The sequence below is a fragment of the Geotrypetes seraphini genome, chromosome 4, assembly GCF_902459505.1.
Source record: "Geotrypetes seraphini chromosome 4, aGeoSer1.1, whole genome shotgun sequence".
Lineage (NCBI taxonomy): Eukaryota > Metazoa > Chordata > Amphibia > Gymnophiona > Dermophiidae > Geotrypetes > Geotrypetes seraphini.
In genome coordinates, this window is record NC_047087.1 from 165,687,549 (window position 1) to 165,706,121 (window position 18,573).

The window sequence follows — 18,573 nt, forward strand, 5'->3', positions numbered from 1 at the left end:
TGCCTGCCTGCCTGCCACTAGGCCTGCCTGCCTGTCATTAGGCCACTAGGCCTGCCTGCCTGTCACTAGGCCACTAGGTCTGCCTGCTCTGTGCCCTGCCCCAGCCTACCACTAGACCACCAGGGGGGGGGGGCAGGGTACAGAGCCTGGCAGGGAGGAGGGACAGGGTACAGAGTCTGACAGGGAGAATTTGGTCCAGAATGGTTTTTTTCTTGTTTTCTTCCTCTAAATCTAGGGTGCGTCTTATGGTCAGGTGTGTCTTATGGAGCGAAAAATATAGTAATCTCTTTGCTATTCATAAGCACAGCATCAAAGTCATTTTTCATTGCTGGTATTGATGTTTACTCAGAGTGTTGTTCAACGCCCACTTTTATTCACATTTGCATGGAAGTAAGCTGGTTTCATAAATACTTCTTTTGAAACTGTAGTACTGAGTAGTAAATTGTATTCATATCTCAGTTTGTAAAGACAGTCTTTTATATGAATATTAGATAAATCATAGTGATATAGAGACTCAGCAGATTTTGGGGTCCTTTTACTAAGATGTGCTAGCCATTTTAGCACGTACTAAATATTAGTGCGCGCTAAATGCTAATGTGTCTATAGGATATAATGGATGTGTTAGCATTTAGCGCGTGTTAATTTTTAGAGCACACTAAAATGACTAGCGCGCCTTAGTTAAAGGACCATTTTATTTGTTGTTCTAAGGCTTTTAGTGAATCATTGCATTTTTTTCTTTTTCTTTGATGAGAAAGATATGATGGTACCTCTAATGTAGGATTTAAGGGGTTCTTTTAATAAGGCGCGCTAGCCATTTTAGCGCGCGCTAAATATTAACACACACTAAATGCTAATATGTCCATTATAGTCTATGGCCGCGTTAGCATTTAGCGTGCTAAAACGGCTAGCACACTTTAGTAAAAGGACCCCTAAATGTATCCCAGGTATTAAACCATGATGTATCAGCAACTTTGTTAAATTCAAAAAATTTCTTTATATTAGATATGTGATATAAATTTTTCATCAGAAAGTAAAGAAGAGTTGAACCTCCATAAGCCTTTGTTTCTTGGTTTACCAAGTTTTTTAAAAATATGTCTCCCTTCTATCACTCTGTGCTACTAATTAAAAATAATAAATAGTAATACCATTGAGTGGCAGCAGTGAAAAGGGGGCAGTGGCTGCTGTGCAGGGCAGGAGAAGGAGGAGGCGGCGGCTGGAAGTGGCACAGGGTGCAGTTCCATGGGCTGCTCTGGGGAGGACTAGATTACAGTAAAGTGAATCCCGCGGTGGTGCCTTTGGCTGGTTGCAGCCCGGAGATTGAGGTGAGCTGCAGGTAAGTGAGCCTTAGCCCAGGGATCGTGTCACAAAATCTGGGGAGGGCGGGAGCCACAGGCAGGTAAGTGCTCCTCCTGTCTGGGGAACGCTGGCTGCAGATGGGGTGGTGGACGGGGATGTTGTGATTGGATCCTGAGCTCTCTGTTCTTCTTTTTACTCACTCTTTAGTGCAGAGATCACAACACTGATGTTTACTCTGCATTGGAGCACTCCTGCTTATGTTTGTTAGCGCCAAGTTTTCCCTGAGCGGGGATCGCAAACTTCGCGGCTCAGCTCTCCCTTGATGGGCTAGGAGTTTTGCAATCCACATCATAGGTGTGTAATCTGTGTATGGCTTGGATTGGTGCAAAGTTTTCACCCTTTTCTTTTTCCTGTTTTTACCTCGTGTCAACTCCAGTGCATCTCCTTTCCCTGTGGTAAAGCAGCTCATCTCTAGGGGTTTTAACAGTTTGCCTTGTTGTTTTGTTGCAAATTAACATACATGGAGTGGAACATACTAGAGGAGTTACAGATTTGGTTGTTTATACATACATATGGGTTACAATTGGACGACTTAGAATGAGGCAGTTGAGAGGAGTTGCAAACTTGGTCATTAATATAGACTTATGTCTCAGATAGTATTACTGCTTTACAATGCATTTGAACACTTTTATATACGTATAGAAAGGGTTCAGAGTTAAAGTCCTGGGCAAGTAGGTGGGAAGGGAAGGATGGGGGGATTTGTTCAGAGATGTTTGGGGCTTGCATAGAACTAAAACTACATTGGCACTGGTATGTTAATCTTTGTTGTTTGTTTAGAATTTTTAAAATAAAAGAAAAAAAGAAATACTAGTGGAAATAAAGAAGTAAATAAGAAAACAGGTAAATGAATGGGGTGGGGCAGGGGGGCGGGGCATTGGCAGGGCAGAGCAGGGCTAGGGGGCCCAGTGTACTTGTGTGTCTAGGGGCCCTCGAAGAATTAATCCTTCCCTGTCGGGGTTATATGTCCAGGTTTAAAAAAAAAATATGGTAACCCTAGGAAAAGGAGCTGTCTGTAAGGCAGTTGATGTGAGCACGGGGTATGGAGAAGCTGGCTGGTTGGGACCTGATGCAGTCAAGCTGGCTGAAAGGAACTACAAGGGGGGGGGGGGGAATTGATAGAAAAGTTGATTCAGGGGACCATAATTTTTTTTCAGGCCAACCTTGTGAAACTTTAAAACTCCTTCCTCTCCCTTAGAGATCTTCTGTGCTTGTCCCTTGCTTTCTTGTCTTTAGATACTGTTCTCTTCACCACAAGTAATGAACTGCTTTGAACAATTGTGGAACTCCTTATTTATTTTGCATAGCAAGCATTATATTTTCCATGTTAAAATTGCTAATGGCATGCATTAATGTGCATCGTCAGCAATTTAGCATGAAAAATATCATTTGTGAATTCTTCTGTGCTTTAGTAGATTGACCTTTTGATTATGTAGCAATATATCATGCAGCCTAATCCTGGAATGTTATAAAGTGTGAATATTTTTGTAAATATTTATCTCAAGTCATTTTTCTATGACTCTTGAAAGCAATCAATAATTCTGATATTAGTAGAACCTCAGCATGCATAACACCAACGAATAAATCACTAACATCTGATGGCATCTTCTTATTGAACCCCCATGCCATAAAAACAGATTTTAAGGTTATCTATGCAGTGCTGGTGCAAAGGCATTAGAAGCCCAAGGCAGACTTTGAGCCTTATACCCCACTCAATTATCTTTCAAGCCCTAGCCATCCCTCTTCACAATATTGTCATAAACTCAACAATCATGATTCTACAACATCACCCATCCTACAGCAATTTTATAAAAATGCATAGATGGATGTCACATTTTTAACATATTAAATTTTGTTTCTTATTTACATATAAAATGAAGGTAATCACCAAATGTCATTTATCTGGGTAAATGGCTATTTATTCAGGCAAGTGGGCTATTTCACCCTACCTTTCAAAAACACTACCTGTGACTAAAAGTATACACTGATCATTCTTTGAGTTTGTGTAGCTGTTCAATCCTGTTATTTTGCCTAGATTGCAGTTGATCTTTGCCACAGCTGCCCCCCACCCCCAAGTAACTGCTACCTTTAACAACTATATGTCATGGTGTTTCTTTCTTACCTCTATTGAATATGGAGCTTATAATAATAATAATTTTTAAAAAGTCTAAAAACTCGCCTAAATCGGTACTTGGACGATCAAAAAGACAGGTCATCCAAGTACTGAATCGAACAGGGTTTTAGATGTATCTAAAACCATCTTAGGCCTTTTCCTTGCCTCTGTGTGCCCAGAGCGAAAAGGGGCATTTTTGGAGGAGTGCGTAAAGGCTGACCTAGACTTAGTTGTCCGGCAGCCATAATTGAAAAGTTTGACAGGTTGCCTGAACATAACTTAGACATTTTGACTTAGACTAAGTCAAAACAGGTATAAGAACATAAGAATTGCCGCTGCTGGGTCAGACCAGTTGTCCATCGCGCCCAGCAGTCCGCTCACGCAGTGGCCCTCTGGTCAAAGACCAGCGCCCTGAGACTAGCCCTACCTGCGTACGTTCCGGTTCAGCAGGAACTTGTCTAACGCTGTCTTGAATCCCTCGAGGGTGTTTTCCCCTATGACTATCTCCGGAAGAGCGTTCCAGTTTTCTACCACTCTCTGGGTGAAGAAGAACTTCCTTACGTTTGTATTGAATCTATCTCCTCTCAATTTTAGAGAGTGCCCTCTCATTCTCCCTACCTTGGAGATCGAGCCACAGAGCCACGAACAGCTCAGCAGCCCCACCTTTCCCCTCACCCGGTAACAATCGCGGCAAGAGGGATTGCCCAGTCCCTCTTGCCCAAAGACAGCACGACCCCCTCCAAATGTTCCCCGGCAGGAGAGATGCTCTATCTCTCCTGTTGCGATATCCCGACTGGGCATCCCTCCTACCACCAATCATTGGGGAGGGTTTGGGAGATCGCGGCAGGAGAGACTGGGCATCTCTCCTGTCGGAGAACATTGGGGGAGGGTTTGGGGGATTGTGGCAGGAGAGATTGGGCATGTATCCTGCTGGGGAATATTCGGGGGGGGGGGGGTCACGGTAGTTTCAGGATGGAGATATTGGGCATCCCTCCTGCTGCAATTGTTGCGGGGAGGGGGGGGAGGCGGTTCCACAATTCTCTAACCGGCTCTTATGACAGACGCTGGTTAGAGAATCATGCTTTTAGATGAAGGATTGCTCCCTCCCACACCTAAAAGGTCTTGTTTTGGGCGTTTGGGACTTAGGGAATTTTTTTTTAAATTTTTTTTTTTGAGAATAGGGCTTAAAGGTAGACATAGTGGCAGTCTAAGTGATTAAACTCCTGAATGTATAAGTAGGTCATTCTCAGAAAAAAAAAATGCAATATGGCCTTTTTTTTGGGGGGGAATGGACATTTCCCTGCTGCCTAGGGCTTTAGGCCAAAAGGGGACTTAGACATTGTTTTTGATTATGCCCCTCCACATGTTTTAATTGTTAGCTATAGAGAACTGTTGTAAGCTTCCATGGGATATCAAATTTTCCTTAGCAACACCAGCAGATGAATCCAGAGACTAGTGGGATAGCATATATCTACTACCAGGTGGAGATAGAAAAACTGATTAACAGGTGGTCCTATTGGCTGGCACGCCTCCTGTATCTTCAGTATGCTCTATCTCCAGCAGGTGGAAGGTCGCTATTCAACTAGCTCCTGAATTCATTTTTCCTGTTGAGGTTTCTCTTCATCGAGACAGGAGTGGCCAGCTGAATGATGCCAGCTTTAGGGGTTACACCTGGGCCCCCCCCCCAGGTCCCTGCCTCACCATCCCTCCAGTGATAGTCTAACTTGGTCTCTATATATTTTTCTTCTTTCCCATCATTCCCATCCCATCAAAAAAAAAAAGGGAGACCAAAGTTCCTGTCTGAACAACCAGCAGCCACAACAAATGTGATTTACTCAGCTTTGTGAGTATATTGGTTTAGAGTCTAAGTGTGTGTTTGTGTTGGCAAAACAGACTGACGGTGTTGGTTGTGTTAGCAAAAAGTTAGACTGTGGGTTTCTGCGTCGCGTGTGAAAGTATTGTTGGTATAGGTAATTTTATTTCTTGCCCACTATGACTTCTAGAGTAGCAGAGGTCGTGAAGCCATGTTTGTGTGCTGTTCAGCGCCAAAATCCTTTTGGCACCAGTGTGAATGGTTGTTCAGGGGACTTAGAATAGTTAATTAGCAGGCCGCTAAAGCAGCTAAGATTTTACATGTGCTGTCAGAAGCACCATAGCATTCATGGCCTTCCTCCCCAACGCTGACTTTGGTCAGCGTTTGGCGCAGCGGTATAGAGGTGCTTGATTGGATGGCTCCAGGTGTGTTATTCAGGCACTGCTGTGGAGCTGGTTACTTACAGCACGCAAGAAGGCCCACGATGCTTCTCCGCTGGTGATGAAATCACACATGCATATGCTATCATCGCATCAACATCGCATACTTGCGGGATGTCTCGAGCCGCAGCCACTATATTTAGCATGCCGCAGCTCGACAAAATTTGTGGGACGCTGCTCTAAGGCTACAATAAGACTCTATATAAATAAGCTGTTCTTCCTGCAAATCACCCTTTTGTCTTGTTTTGGATCAGGAATATACTTTCTAGTAGCTAATATGTTATCAGGCATGCAATTCAGTCATTGTCCTTATAAAGCTCCTGCATGAATGCTAATTAATGTTTTATTAGTATACTATGATAATCCATCCACCACATTAATGCACTAGATATAACCTGAAAGGACAGAGTGATCCCAGTGCCCTGATACTAGAATGAAAATTACCTTTTCGTGTTTCAGTGCCAGTGCATCTTCATCCTCTCCAGACAAAAGGATCAATGACTGGGATTTGCCTTCTCTGGAATATCGGGGTTTGATTCTCCTTGCAGCATCTGGTGTCCTGCTCTGCTCAATAATAGACTTGGAATCCCTAGGTCCTCCATCTTCAGGTTTAATTGCTGCTTTCGCCAACTCCCCTACCCTGCTTGGCGCCCGTAAAATGTCCACTAGCAATGGTCGTTTGCCTTTTGTTACCAAAGGGTTTCCTTCGAACTCTCTCTCTGACTTTGGCCCTTTGGTGGATTTCGGTTTCTTGAATGCAAAGAAATCTCCTATTTTCTTTTTGAAGGTCCTAGAACTAGATGATGACAATGTGGCAGACTCTTGACATATTTCAAGTGGAACTTGACTGCAAAGAACAAAAAAGAAACCCCCCCAGGCAAGAAAATCAGTTGGGTTCACACAGAGAGAAAGGCAATATAAATGAAAGCTGTTTTCAATCAAATGAACAAGAAAAGAAATACATTCCATTTCAATTTCTTGCAAGTTTTTCAAGTCACTTTGGGCTTCTTTTACTAAGCTGTGCTAGCGGTTTTAGCGCGCGCTTAGCGTGCGCTGCATTGCCGCATGCACTAGACACTAACGCCAGCATTGAGCGGGGTTAGCGCGCAGGGCGATGCAGCGCACGCTAAAAACACTAGCGTACCTTAGTAAAAGGAGCCCTTTGTCTCACTTCCTACCACCTTCATGAGCTGTCTTCCTTCATTCAATACACTCTTTTTTGTCTTTCAGTGACGTCTAGTGCTGACATTCTAACCTTTCCTGTGCAAGGTAACCCAAGTTCTCATTCTTCTCTCTCTTAACCTCATTCCCTTTTGTCCCCATTTTTATATAACCTGGTGGGGCAATTTTATAAAGGGCTTGAGTGTTTAGATCAGCATTTTATGCACTGAAGTGGACTCATTGTTTTGGGATAACCATGCATACAAAGTACATGGAAGCAAATCTTATAACAAGAAACCAATACAAATTCTCAAAACATACCTGTTTTATACCGACAACACAGGCATTTATTTGCCTTTATAAAATAGGCACCCAAAACTATTACCAATAGAGCAGAATTGCTCTTGCACGATGCAGATGCTAATAGATTTATGGTTTATTACATTTACCCCATCCTTTACAAAGCTGCACTAGCACCCGGCTGCAGTGGTATCAGCTCGGACACTCATAGAATTCCTATGAGCGTTCGAGCTGTTACCACGGAGGCCGGCACTAAAAACACTAGCGTGACTTTGTAAAGGAGAGGTTTAGAGAGACATTTTTGATATGACATTCAAATCCAATTTTGGCCATTTTGCATAAAACATCCATAAATCCAATATCAAATAGGGCCATTTTCAAACCAGAAAAATGACTATCTTTTTGTTTGAAAATTGCCCAATGGATTTTCAAACAAAAAACATCTAAGGGAAAAATGTACAAAAACAAGTCATTGGGATGTCTGGAGATCAGCAGTCTTAATAGGCTGGCCAACAGACATCCCAGCAGAGCAGTGGGGCAATCTAGGGGACACTGCAGTGAACTACACAGAAAAGGTCCCAGATATTGTATGGTGAATCCTCCAGGAATAGCAAAAAATAAAAAAAAGTACTGTAGCCAACAGTACATCACTACAATAGCCCTTATGTCTACAGGTGGGTTCAGTAGGGGTTTTGGGATGCTCACACTTTCCACCATGAGTAGTCAGATTGGGATATGGACCTGGGTCCCCTTCTTTACATTCTATTAGGCCATGGGTAGGTAATTCCGGTCCTCGAGAGCTGGAGCCAGGTCAGGTTTTCAGGATATCTACAATAAATATGCACAAGATAGATTTGCATCTCAAGGAGGCAGTGTATGCAAATCCATCTCATACATATTCATGGTGGAGATCCTGAAAACCTGACCTGGCTCCGGTTCTTGAGGACCGGAATTGCCTACTTCTGCACTAGGCTACTCCAGGGACTATTATGGGCTCCTTTTACTAAGGTGCGCTAGCAGTTTTAGCACATGCTTAGCGAGCACTAAATGCTAACGCCTCCATAGAGCTTGCATTAGTATTTTTCATTTAGCGCATGGTTAGTGCACAATACTCTTGAGTGCACGCTAAAATCTCTAGTGCCCTTAGTAAAAGGAACTGTATAGCTGCAGCTTTCATACATGTACTGTCACTTTTGCCTCTTAGGAAGGTAGGAATGGCTTATTCACTACTGGGGAATAAGGAGAGAGGGTCATAGTCTCATCTCTCCAGTGGTTATCTGGTTAATTTGGGCACTTTTTTTGGCACTTCATCATTATTAAAACATCTAATTTTCTGCCCTGGACATTTTTACATTGTTCCACAATTACAGAAAAATGTCCAAATTGTAAGCCTGCCCTAGTCCCACCCAAAACACACTTCCAACACACCCTTTTGAGATTTAGATGAACTGCAGAGAAAAGAGTTTTGAAAATAGCGATTTGTATGTTTGAAAAAAGACAACTATCTGCCGCTTTGTGGCATTTTTTGGACATTTTTCTGTTTTGAAAATTAGCCCCTTAATATACTGCTTTTCCTATAAGCACAACAAAGAGGGGTCCAAACCAAAGTAAAATAGAAAAGAATGCCAGTTTTAAGAAAAGAAGACAGGGACAGTTACTGGAAAGCCTCATCATAAAGGACTATGCACAACCAGTAGTCATATAGTCAAAAAATGGTCATACATAGCAGACATACTAGACCACCAACTCTCCAATCTACTCACCCAGACTCCTGACATACCTCGGGGCCTCCTAGGGTGGCAACAGCGGTGGTGGTGGCTGGCTTGGCAGGGGTAGCGTTGTGAGCAGGTTTCTCCTGACCTGGCCTGCCAGCGCCTTCCCTCTGATGTGGTCACTGATGACGCAGCAGAGAGAAGCCCTGGTGGGCAGGCTGCAAGAATCCTGTTCGCTGCGCTGCCTCTTCCAGGCTGGCCACTGATGCCGCTACTGATACTTTAGGAAACCTGAAGGGGTGGGGGGTGGGGGGGTCAGTTATCAGCCTAGCATTGCTAGCAGTCAGCATTTTCGGTTGTCCTAACCAATGTCACCAAAGGCCTATGGGACATTATAACCATCTGATTCTGGAATGTTGATGCATATAGCCCCTAAATGCTCCTGCACAGAATTCACATACTTTAAGCATCCAGCCAGACTGGATTGTTTTATCAAGAAGATAGGCTACTTGAATGGGACAAAGAAGCCAGACACATACACAGGGGAATAAGAAAGATGGAAAGCTGCTGCACAGGGGTATGGGTGGAAGGGATGAAAAGCTGCTGCATAAGGGGATAGGAAGGAGGAAAGGTGCTGCACAGCAGGACAGAGGAGAGGAGAGAGGAAGAATTGGTGGAGATGGGATGGAGGAGAGGAAGGGAAAGATGCAACAGAGGTAGAAAGGGGTAAGAGGGAGATATCCTGTATATGGAGACATGCATGGAGAAGAGACAGTGAGAAATGTTGGACGAGGGCAGGGAGAGGCTACAAAATAAACCCGCCAGGACATTTGAAAAAAAACGCCCTATTGGGCAGGAAAAGTGAATCGAATCGAAAAATCAATTCAATAGGCCAAATCGAATTGAAAAATTTTTTCCCTGAATTGGGCAGCACTAGCATATACCGACAATGGCCAGAATTTCACTATTGTTAATGTCCAAGCTGCCTCAGGGTGTAATACTCGGATCAAGTCCTGTGAAAGAAAAACTTCAAATATTAAAGGCATAATGCCAAAAAAGCCCCACAGACATTGTAAGAAATCAAAACATGCACACCTTGCTTCACTAAGATGGCTATGACTAAGAGCTATGAGATCTTTTCTGAACCTGGAGAGCTTTAGAACCCTTGGCCAGGGTCACTCACTTGGACTATTGCAACTCCTTTTATTGTTCTATCCCATTGAAATCAGGTATGAAATTACAGTTGTTGCAAAATACATTCGCTTGGCTGATCTTCTCGTTGGGGAAGTTTAGCGAAGCTACTCCATTCTTAACTAAATTACACTGGCTTACAGTGGATTCAAATTTTACTTTTAAAATAGCTTATATTTATATATATAAAATCGGAGGTATGTATGTGTGTGTGTATGTGAGTATGTGCCGCGATCACGCAAAAACGGCTTGACCGATTTGAACGAAACTTGGTATGCAGATCCCTCACTACCTGGGATGATATGTTCTGGGGGTCTCGCGGCCCACCTGCACACGTGGGTTGAGCTACAAACAGAAAATCAGATTTCACCCATTCATGTCAATGGAAAAAATGTAAAAAGCTGCCAACGCAAAAACGGCTTGCCAACGCAAAAACGGCTTGCCCGATTTGAATGAAACTTGGTATGCAGATCCCTCACTACCTGGGGTGATATTTTCTGGGGGTCTCGCGGCCCACCTGCGCACGTGGGCGGAGCTACAAAGAGAAAATCAGATTTCACCCATTCAAGTCAATGGAAAAAATGTAAAAAGCTGTGTGACCGATTTGTGCCGCAATCACGCAAAAACGGCTTGACCGATTTGAACGAAACTTGGTATGCAGATCCTTCACTACCTGGGGTGATATGTTCTGGGGGTCTCGCGGCCCACCTGCACATGTGGGCGGAGCTACAAACAGAAAATCTGATTTCACCCATTCATGTCAATGGAAAAAATGTAAAAAGCTGCCATTCTCACAGTAATTCCAACTACCTGGGGTGATATGTCCTGGGGGTCTCGAGGCCCACCTGCACACGTGGGCGGAGCTACAAACAGAACATCAGATTTCACCCATTCATGTCTATGGAAAAAATGTAAACAGCTGCCATTCTCACAGTAAATCTAAAACGGCTTGACCGATTTGAACGAAACTTGGTATGCAGATCCCTCACTAACTGGGGTGATATGTTCTGGGGGTCTCTTCACCCAAGAATTTATATGTTCTTGCTCCTGGAGGTGAAACTAAAAATGTTGTTTATAATCAAGTTTTGTGTTAGTTGTATTGTATTCATTTTGTCAAATATTTCACATTATAATTTGAATATTGTACTTTTTATAAAGCTGTAAAAAAATAATTTCATTCACCACTATAAAGTATCTTTATTTGAATCCATTTACAGTGTTATTGCTATAATTAAATACCCGTGCAACGCCGGGGCATCAGCTAGTGGGTTATAAGAATCTTTATGGCTTCTTTTCAGAAAATGTAGCACATAAATCTACATCAAGAAGTTCCCATAGGTTAGATCTAAACTTTCCATCAATGAAGAATATGCAATTAAAATCTATTTGGGAACAATCTTTTACTTATCAAAGAGCAAAAATTTGGAATAACATACCAATTTATATTTGCCAAATTTCATCAAATTTTCTTTTTAGGAAGGCATTAAAAAAACAACAATGTTAAGTTTATTTAGGAGGAATTTGTAATAATTGTTAACTTCCCTCTTATGTGAAGGTCTCTTATTTATGAACCACCTTGCAGCCTTGCTTTAAAAGCAGAATATAAGACACATTTCAGTATATTATAGTATAATACAATGCTCCAGGACCAGCTTGAGAAACATTGCTGTAGATCATTATCCTACATGAGCACCATTATAAATCCTAAAGCAGGTGTAAATTTCAATATTGATGTCAGAGATCATAGATGTATATTCCTTTTCTGAGATAGGCATCTTATGGCTCTGTTTCAGCCTTGCCCAAAACACACCCAGAGTGCACCCACTTGCCATATGCATGTGTTAATGATTTGCATGTGTAAGGAAGTCCTTCTTCACCCAGAGAGTGGTAGAAAACTGGAATGCTCTTCCAGAGTCTGTCATAGGGGAAAACACCCTCCAGGAATTCAAGACAAAGTTGCACAAGTTCTTGCTGAACCGGAACGTGCTCAGGTAGGGCTAGTCTCAGTTAGGGCACTGATCTATGATCAGAGGGCCGCCGCGTGAGCGTACTGCTAGGCACGATGGACCACTGGTCTGACCCAGCAGCGGCAATTCTTATGTTCTTATGATCTGCTAAATAGCTCTCTGGGATTTATTTTTGCTTTATTAAGCTCAAAATACATTTAATAAGCCACCACATAAACAGGACACATCAATACAAAAATATTGTATGCAAAAACCTTCTATTTTTCTGGGAAAACAGTAATGGTATTTGCTAATTAGAGAAAAAGATCCATTAACTGAAGCACAGCACATGAAAAACATAGCTTTAGTTTTCTTGCTAAAAAGCTACCTTTTTTTCTGACTAAATGGTGCTCTAATCAGCTCATTCTTGAAAGTAAAGAAAGCACATGACAAAAATATATAGATTGCATACATAACTTATTTTTTTGTTTTATTTCTATATATTACCAAAACCATGTAGCAAATTGGTGGGGCAAGATTTCCCTCAGCTGAATCCATGCTGATTCTGACCCACTAAACCATGCTTGTCTATCTATTCCATGATTTTATTCTTTATAATACTTTCCACTATTTTGCCTGGCACTTAAGTCAGGCTTAAAGGTCTGTAATTTCCTGGATCAACCCTAGCATTCTTTTTAAAAATCGGCATTTCATTGGCCACCCTCCAATCTTCAGGCACTAAGGATGATTTTAATGATCATTAAGTGTAGATCAACAATTTCATTTTTGAGTTCTTTCAGTACCCTGGGAGTATATAATTTGATCCAGGTGATTTATCACTCTTTAACCTCTCAATTTGGTTCAGTATTTGGGGCATTTTAAAAAAACTAAGATGTCTAAAAAACAGCATAAATGAGCACTTGGACGTCCTAATCGCCAATTTTTGAAACTGTCTTTCTGGATAATTTGTGAGTCATTCTATCCACTGTACGTCCAGAAAAACAAGGGAGCGTGTTATGGGCAGGTCTTAAAAATAAAATTGGAAAGTTGGAGCATATAGCACTGAATGAGAGGTAGATATAATAGGCATTTAAGGGGCCTGGTGAAAGGAGGACAATCAATAGGATACTGTGTTACCTGGCTACAAATTATATTGCAAGGATAGAGTAGATCATTGGGGGGTGGGGGAGAGGGGTAATTGCACTATTTTAAGGCAAAATGGGATCGACACGTGGGATCTATTCACAGGGTAAAGGTAGGGGAGGGTCATTAGGGTGGGCAGACTGGATGGGCCGTGGCCCTTATCTGCCGTCTATTTCTATGTTTCTATGTTTTATACGTTAAAGAGGGAATTGAATCAAACAAGTGAGGTCTTTTTTTCCACCACAGTTTATTATTTAACTTTTTCCCTCCCCAGCAGAAGGAGATAAAAGTATCTGTGTATTAGTGATTTCAATTACCCCAATATTTACTGGATAAATGTTACATCAGGGAGTGTGTAAAATTCCTAGACTGCTTCTTGGAACAACTGGTCAAGGAGCCGAGAAGAGGGGGAACGACGGTGAAGGCTTTCCCCGAAGATCTGCTAGATCATAACACCTTTTGGAGAGATTCATGAGTGTCGGAGTTTATGAAGCTGAGCCAGTGCTGGAATCTAGTTGAGACTATTAAGATAAGTGTTGCCATTTTTGAATGATTAAGTGGAAACACATGAGTCTATGAATTAAACCTGAAAATCATAGTATTGTATAAACAAGGGTGTTTTAAGACTCAGAACCTGCTACAGTCATGACGCCAGCTGCAGAAGCTTAAGAGAACAAGGGTGTTTTAGTTTATGTAGTTCAGAGGTGCTGGACAGATGATTAGAATCTTGATCCCAGGATGGGGATCTGAAATAACTTTGAGTTCTAAGAGATCCTATGATCTGATTCATTGAGTTCTATGATACTCTCACCTCTCTAGCTTTGAGTCTCTCTATGAAAGTTTTTCTATGAAATTTGATGTATCATATATTGTATTGAGTTAGAAGCTTTACCCCTGTTCTATATGGCATTATTGAAGATCAGTACTTTTGTACTTTTGAATAAATTTGTACTTTTGAATAAATTTAAATTCCAAGTTTATTTTTATTTTGTTGCCTTCAGATCCTCAGACACTTCACCCCAGTAGTGTTGATAGTATGGTAGCTGTGTTAATAAACATTAATAAGTAAATATAGAAAATGGAAATAATTAGATTGATCTAAGTCTGATAGATGCTGGCATTGTCATCTTGAAGCAAGGACTTTAGATCATTTATTGTTCTATTGTCCATTTATTATGGATTTTTGGAAATCAATTTGGGGCCAAATTAATAGTTTATTAGAAAATCATATGGCATTATCGTATGATACAGTATTATTTGGAATGTCTATGAGGGCTAAGAGCCAAATATCTTCCAAAAATTTGGGGCCAAATTAATAGTTTATTAGAAAATCATGTGGCATTATCGTATGATACAGTATTATTTGGAATGTCTATGAGGGCTAAGAGCCAAATATCTTCCAAAAATAATAAACTCTTACTTATTTTAACAGGAGTTGCCATACAACAAATAATTGGAAAAATTGGAATAGATTAAACTACAGTTTTGGGTGGAATTCAGTGTGTCATATTTATAAAATGGAAAGAACATTAGCTATTAAGAAAGGAAATTTTAATAAATTTCAAGATGTGTGGGGACCATTAACAAATTATTGTAATGAATAAGTATTATTTTTCCTGATTTTTACAAATGAAAGAATGGGGTGGGGGGAGGGGGGACTTTATTATATGGTATAAGCGTTATGAGATGTTGAAAGGATGGGAGGGAAAGGGATAATTCTATTTAATATGAAGAATTGTAGAATTTCAAGTGATGTATTTAAGTCAAAATGGTTGCTATTTTTTGATGTACTTGATGTAAGTTATAAAATGAATAAAGAATAAAAAAAAAAGAAAATGGAAATAAGGTATCTTTTTATTGGATTAATTTTAATACCTTTTTGACTAACTTTATAGAGCAAAATCTCCTTTCTCAGTAAGGATAGGATACCACAGTATACTGTCCTGACCTAAGGAAGGAGGTTTTGGCCTCTGAAAGCTAATTGAAAAATATATTTAGTCCAGGGGTGGTGAACAAGGGTTGCAATCCAGTTGGGTTTTCAGGATTTCCCCAACAAATATGCATGAGATCTATTTGCCCCACCCTCTTCTCTGCCCCCCACCCCTTCCTGCCATGCGCGCATGCCACTTCCCTTCCCCCATACCTATTTAACGTTCCCGGTGCAAGCAGCAAACCCAACCTGCTGCTCTTCTTCTGACATCATTTCCTAGGCATGGGTCCAGGAAGTGACATCAGAGAAAGTGCCGACGCTGGTGTGAGAAGCAGGTTTGGGTTGTTGCTCACGCCAGGAACGTTAAAGAGGTACGGGGGAAGGGAAGGGGAGCGTGCGCAGTATTGGGGGTGGCAAGGAGGAAAGGTGCCAGCACCCCCAACAAGACAGCACCTGGGGCAGACTGCCCTCTCTTCCCCTCCCCCCCTTTACTACGCCACTGGACTCAAGGCAAATGACATTCAAGGCAATGGAGGGTTATGTGACTTGTCCAAGATCACAAGCAATATCAGTGAGATTTGAGCCTTGGCTTCCCTTGTTCTCAGCCTGTTACTCATCACCAAACTAAAGACTAGTGAAGCTGAATAATAATAATAAAAATTTATATACCGCAAAACCATAAAGTTTGATGCGGTTTACAATATTTAAAAAAGAATATAATAAGTAAAAGGAACTAATATGCTATAAATCAATAGTTAATATCCTAAAAATCTGAGTAATGCATAATAAAATTCTTACAAATCAGCTACCTAAATATTTCGAGAACAAAAATGTTTTTAGATGTTTTCTAAATTCCCCGTAAATATCAGTAAGCAGAAGCAGTTGTTCTAAATCTTTGCAACTGTTGCTGCCTGATATGAGAAAAAAATGTTGATGATGTTTTTTAAGTTTACATCCTCTAACAGGTGAGGAAACAAAGTGCAAATGTGAGCTTCTCTTATGTTTATTGGTTGCAAAAAAGAAAAGCTCAGTTATATATTTAGGAGCTAAACCAAACAAAACCTTAAAACAAAAACAGCCAAATTTAAACTTCACATGCGCCTCCATTGGTAACCAGTGCAGCACTCGATAAGATGTTACATGATCGTATTTCTTCAGCCCAAAAATCAACCTGACAGCTGCATTTTGCACCATTCGCAATCGTTGCATGTTTTTCTGAGAAATTGCTGAATAGGCAAGTTGGCTCAATATGAGAGATTACACCAAAACTCTAAGGGCTCCTTTTACTAAGGTGCGCTAGCAGTTTTAGCGCACGCTACAATACTGCACGCGCTTTAGTATTTTTCGTTTAGTGCACGCTAAAAACGCTAGCGCTAGCGCACCTTAGTAAAAGGAGCCCTAAATGAGGAAGCATCAAAATATGCCCTAATAGACCAGTGCTTCCAAAGAGTGAAGAAACCCTTTCTGTCCAAAGATTCCACTTGGTCCTTCATTGTCAAACCCTGATCCAATATAATATCCAGAACCTTAATAGAGGATTGAATGGGCTAGTTAAATTTATTGATACACAATGATGTTTTCGTATCAAACGGATGAGAAGAAGCAACAAAGAATTTTGTTTTCTCCGAATTAAGCTTCAGTTTGAACTCAATCATCCATTGCTCCATCAAAACCAATACTTCTGTTGCTTTAGGAATAATTTCAGGAAGAGAGGTAGTAAATGTAATAATGATTGTAAAATCATCTGCGCAACTAACTAATTTTTCCCCAACTAGGACAACCTACCAAAAGCATTGCTAAGTAAATTATTTTATGGTTGTCTCGGAGAGAGCGAGACCAGAAGGCTTTGAGCATGCGCAAATGCTCAAAGCCTAGTCCAGCCCGGCGCAGGAAGAAGGAGGATCTCTCCTGCACCGCACCGCCCAGCTCAGCCCAGCCCAAACCAACCCAAACCAACGAGGGAGGATCTTCGGGCACTGGCACTGGCACATCCTGTGCATTGGTGCTGGTGCCGGTGCCCAATCGGGTAAGACATGTTTTGCGGTGCTGGGGGGGGGATGTAGGATCGCGGGGGAGGGGTGTGTGACGTGAGCGGGGGGGGGGGGGGGATGCCGGTTCGTAGGGGGATGCCGGATCGGATTGAAAAAAAAAAGTTGTAAACGCGGGTAAGCTAGCGGGGGGGAGGATGTCGGTTCGGAGTAGGCGGGAGAGGTTTTAGCATGCGCGGTATACGCGTGTGCGCGCTATATTAAATTTTTTTTACATAGATTTGTGTTCCCCGCGCGCTATACCCGTGTGCGCGTTTTACACGGGTGCGCGTTATATCCGCGAAAATACGGTACTGTTTACGTGGCCAACAGAAAGACACTGTACTGGGGAACTAGAGCTGACTAAGAGCCAAATGTCAAAGTACCTGCATATATTTCCAGAATACTGCAAATACTATTCTTTTCAATATGTTGTTTTTCTATACATTATTTTGAAATTTTTGGCACATAATTCTTTGGAGTGTATACAGTGTGCATAATACCATCAGTAACAGAAGTACTGCGAGAGGCAGCTAGTAGACAGTAAAGGGGTTCTCTTCTGTGTTCAAAAGAACTTCTATTGTCCCTTTTTTAAAAAAAAGTGGTGCTCATACGTGGTAGTGGGAGGGGAGGGGGAACAGTGTTCTTTTTAAGCTGTTTTTACTCAGAGTAGCTATAAAACTACAGGCGAATAAGTAGGAAAAAATATGACTCATGGAAAAACTTTCAAACTTCCGTGTGTGTGTGTGTGCATGCGTGTCTGTGATGCATCTGAAGAAATGCTCACAAGGTAAGGTAATAGAAAATTTTTGCTCATGTCATCTCAGTCCTTTGTTCATGAAGAAAAATTTTTGCTCACATCAGCAGCACCTTCTAAGGTATCTCACTGTTCTATTGGTATATTTATATGGCTGGTCCCTCTCACGTCCAAATGTTCACTTACACAGACACGAGAACCAGGAACAGCCTTCCCACATCCATAAGGACAGAGGCAAACTACCTCTCCTTCGGGAAAAGCTGAAAACGTACTTCTTTGAGAAATTACTTATTGCTCAGTAACTCCACATGCTTACCTAGCTAAGAATCATCTTCCTTCCTTCACCTCTATTTGTGTATCTGCAATTGCTATCCTCTGTGCAAATGTATATCCTTGCCCCCTATTGTCCAATCTACTCGCAAGAAATTACCTTCTCTTATCAATGTAACTAACACAATGTAATTAACACTGCCCATACTACATCTGGGCCTCTTAACTTGTAAATCACCTTGAACCTGTATTGAATAAGTGCGATCCAGAAATTCAGATTAGATTAGATTTAAGTTGGTCAGTTTTGTGGTCGAAAATGGCAAATAAAGTTGGATGTCCTGAGGTTGGTCTAAGTAGATGATAAAAAAAAAATTTGGACATCTTGTGGTGTAGCTGGTTTCTCCACCTCTGACTTTG

At 41.5% G+C, this 18,573-nt stretch overlaps 1 protein-coding gene across 1 annotated transcript in view; it reads right to left on the minus strand.

The window, feature by feature from the left end:
- The window catches only part of CARMIL2 (capping protein regulator and myosin 1 linker 2), a 582,193-nt gene that overhangs the window by 178,486 nt on the left and 385,134 nt on the right, over positions 1-18,573 (minus strand). Inside the window, exon 22 of the mRNA XM_033941489.1 lies at positions 6,164-6,566. Within this exon, the coding sequence (XP_033797380.1) occupies positions 6,164-6,566 (403 nt within the window). The remainder of the gene's footprint in view (positions 1-6,163; positions 6,567-18,573) is intronic.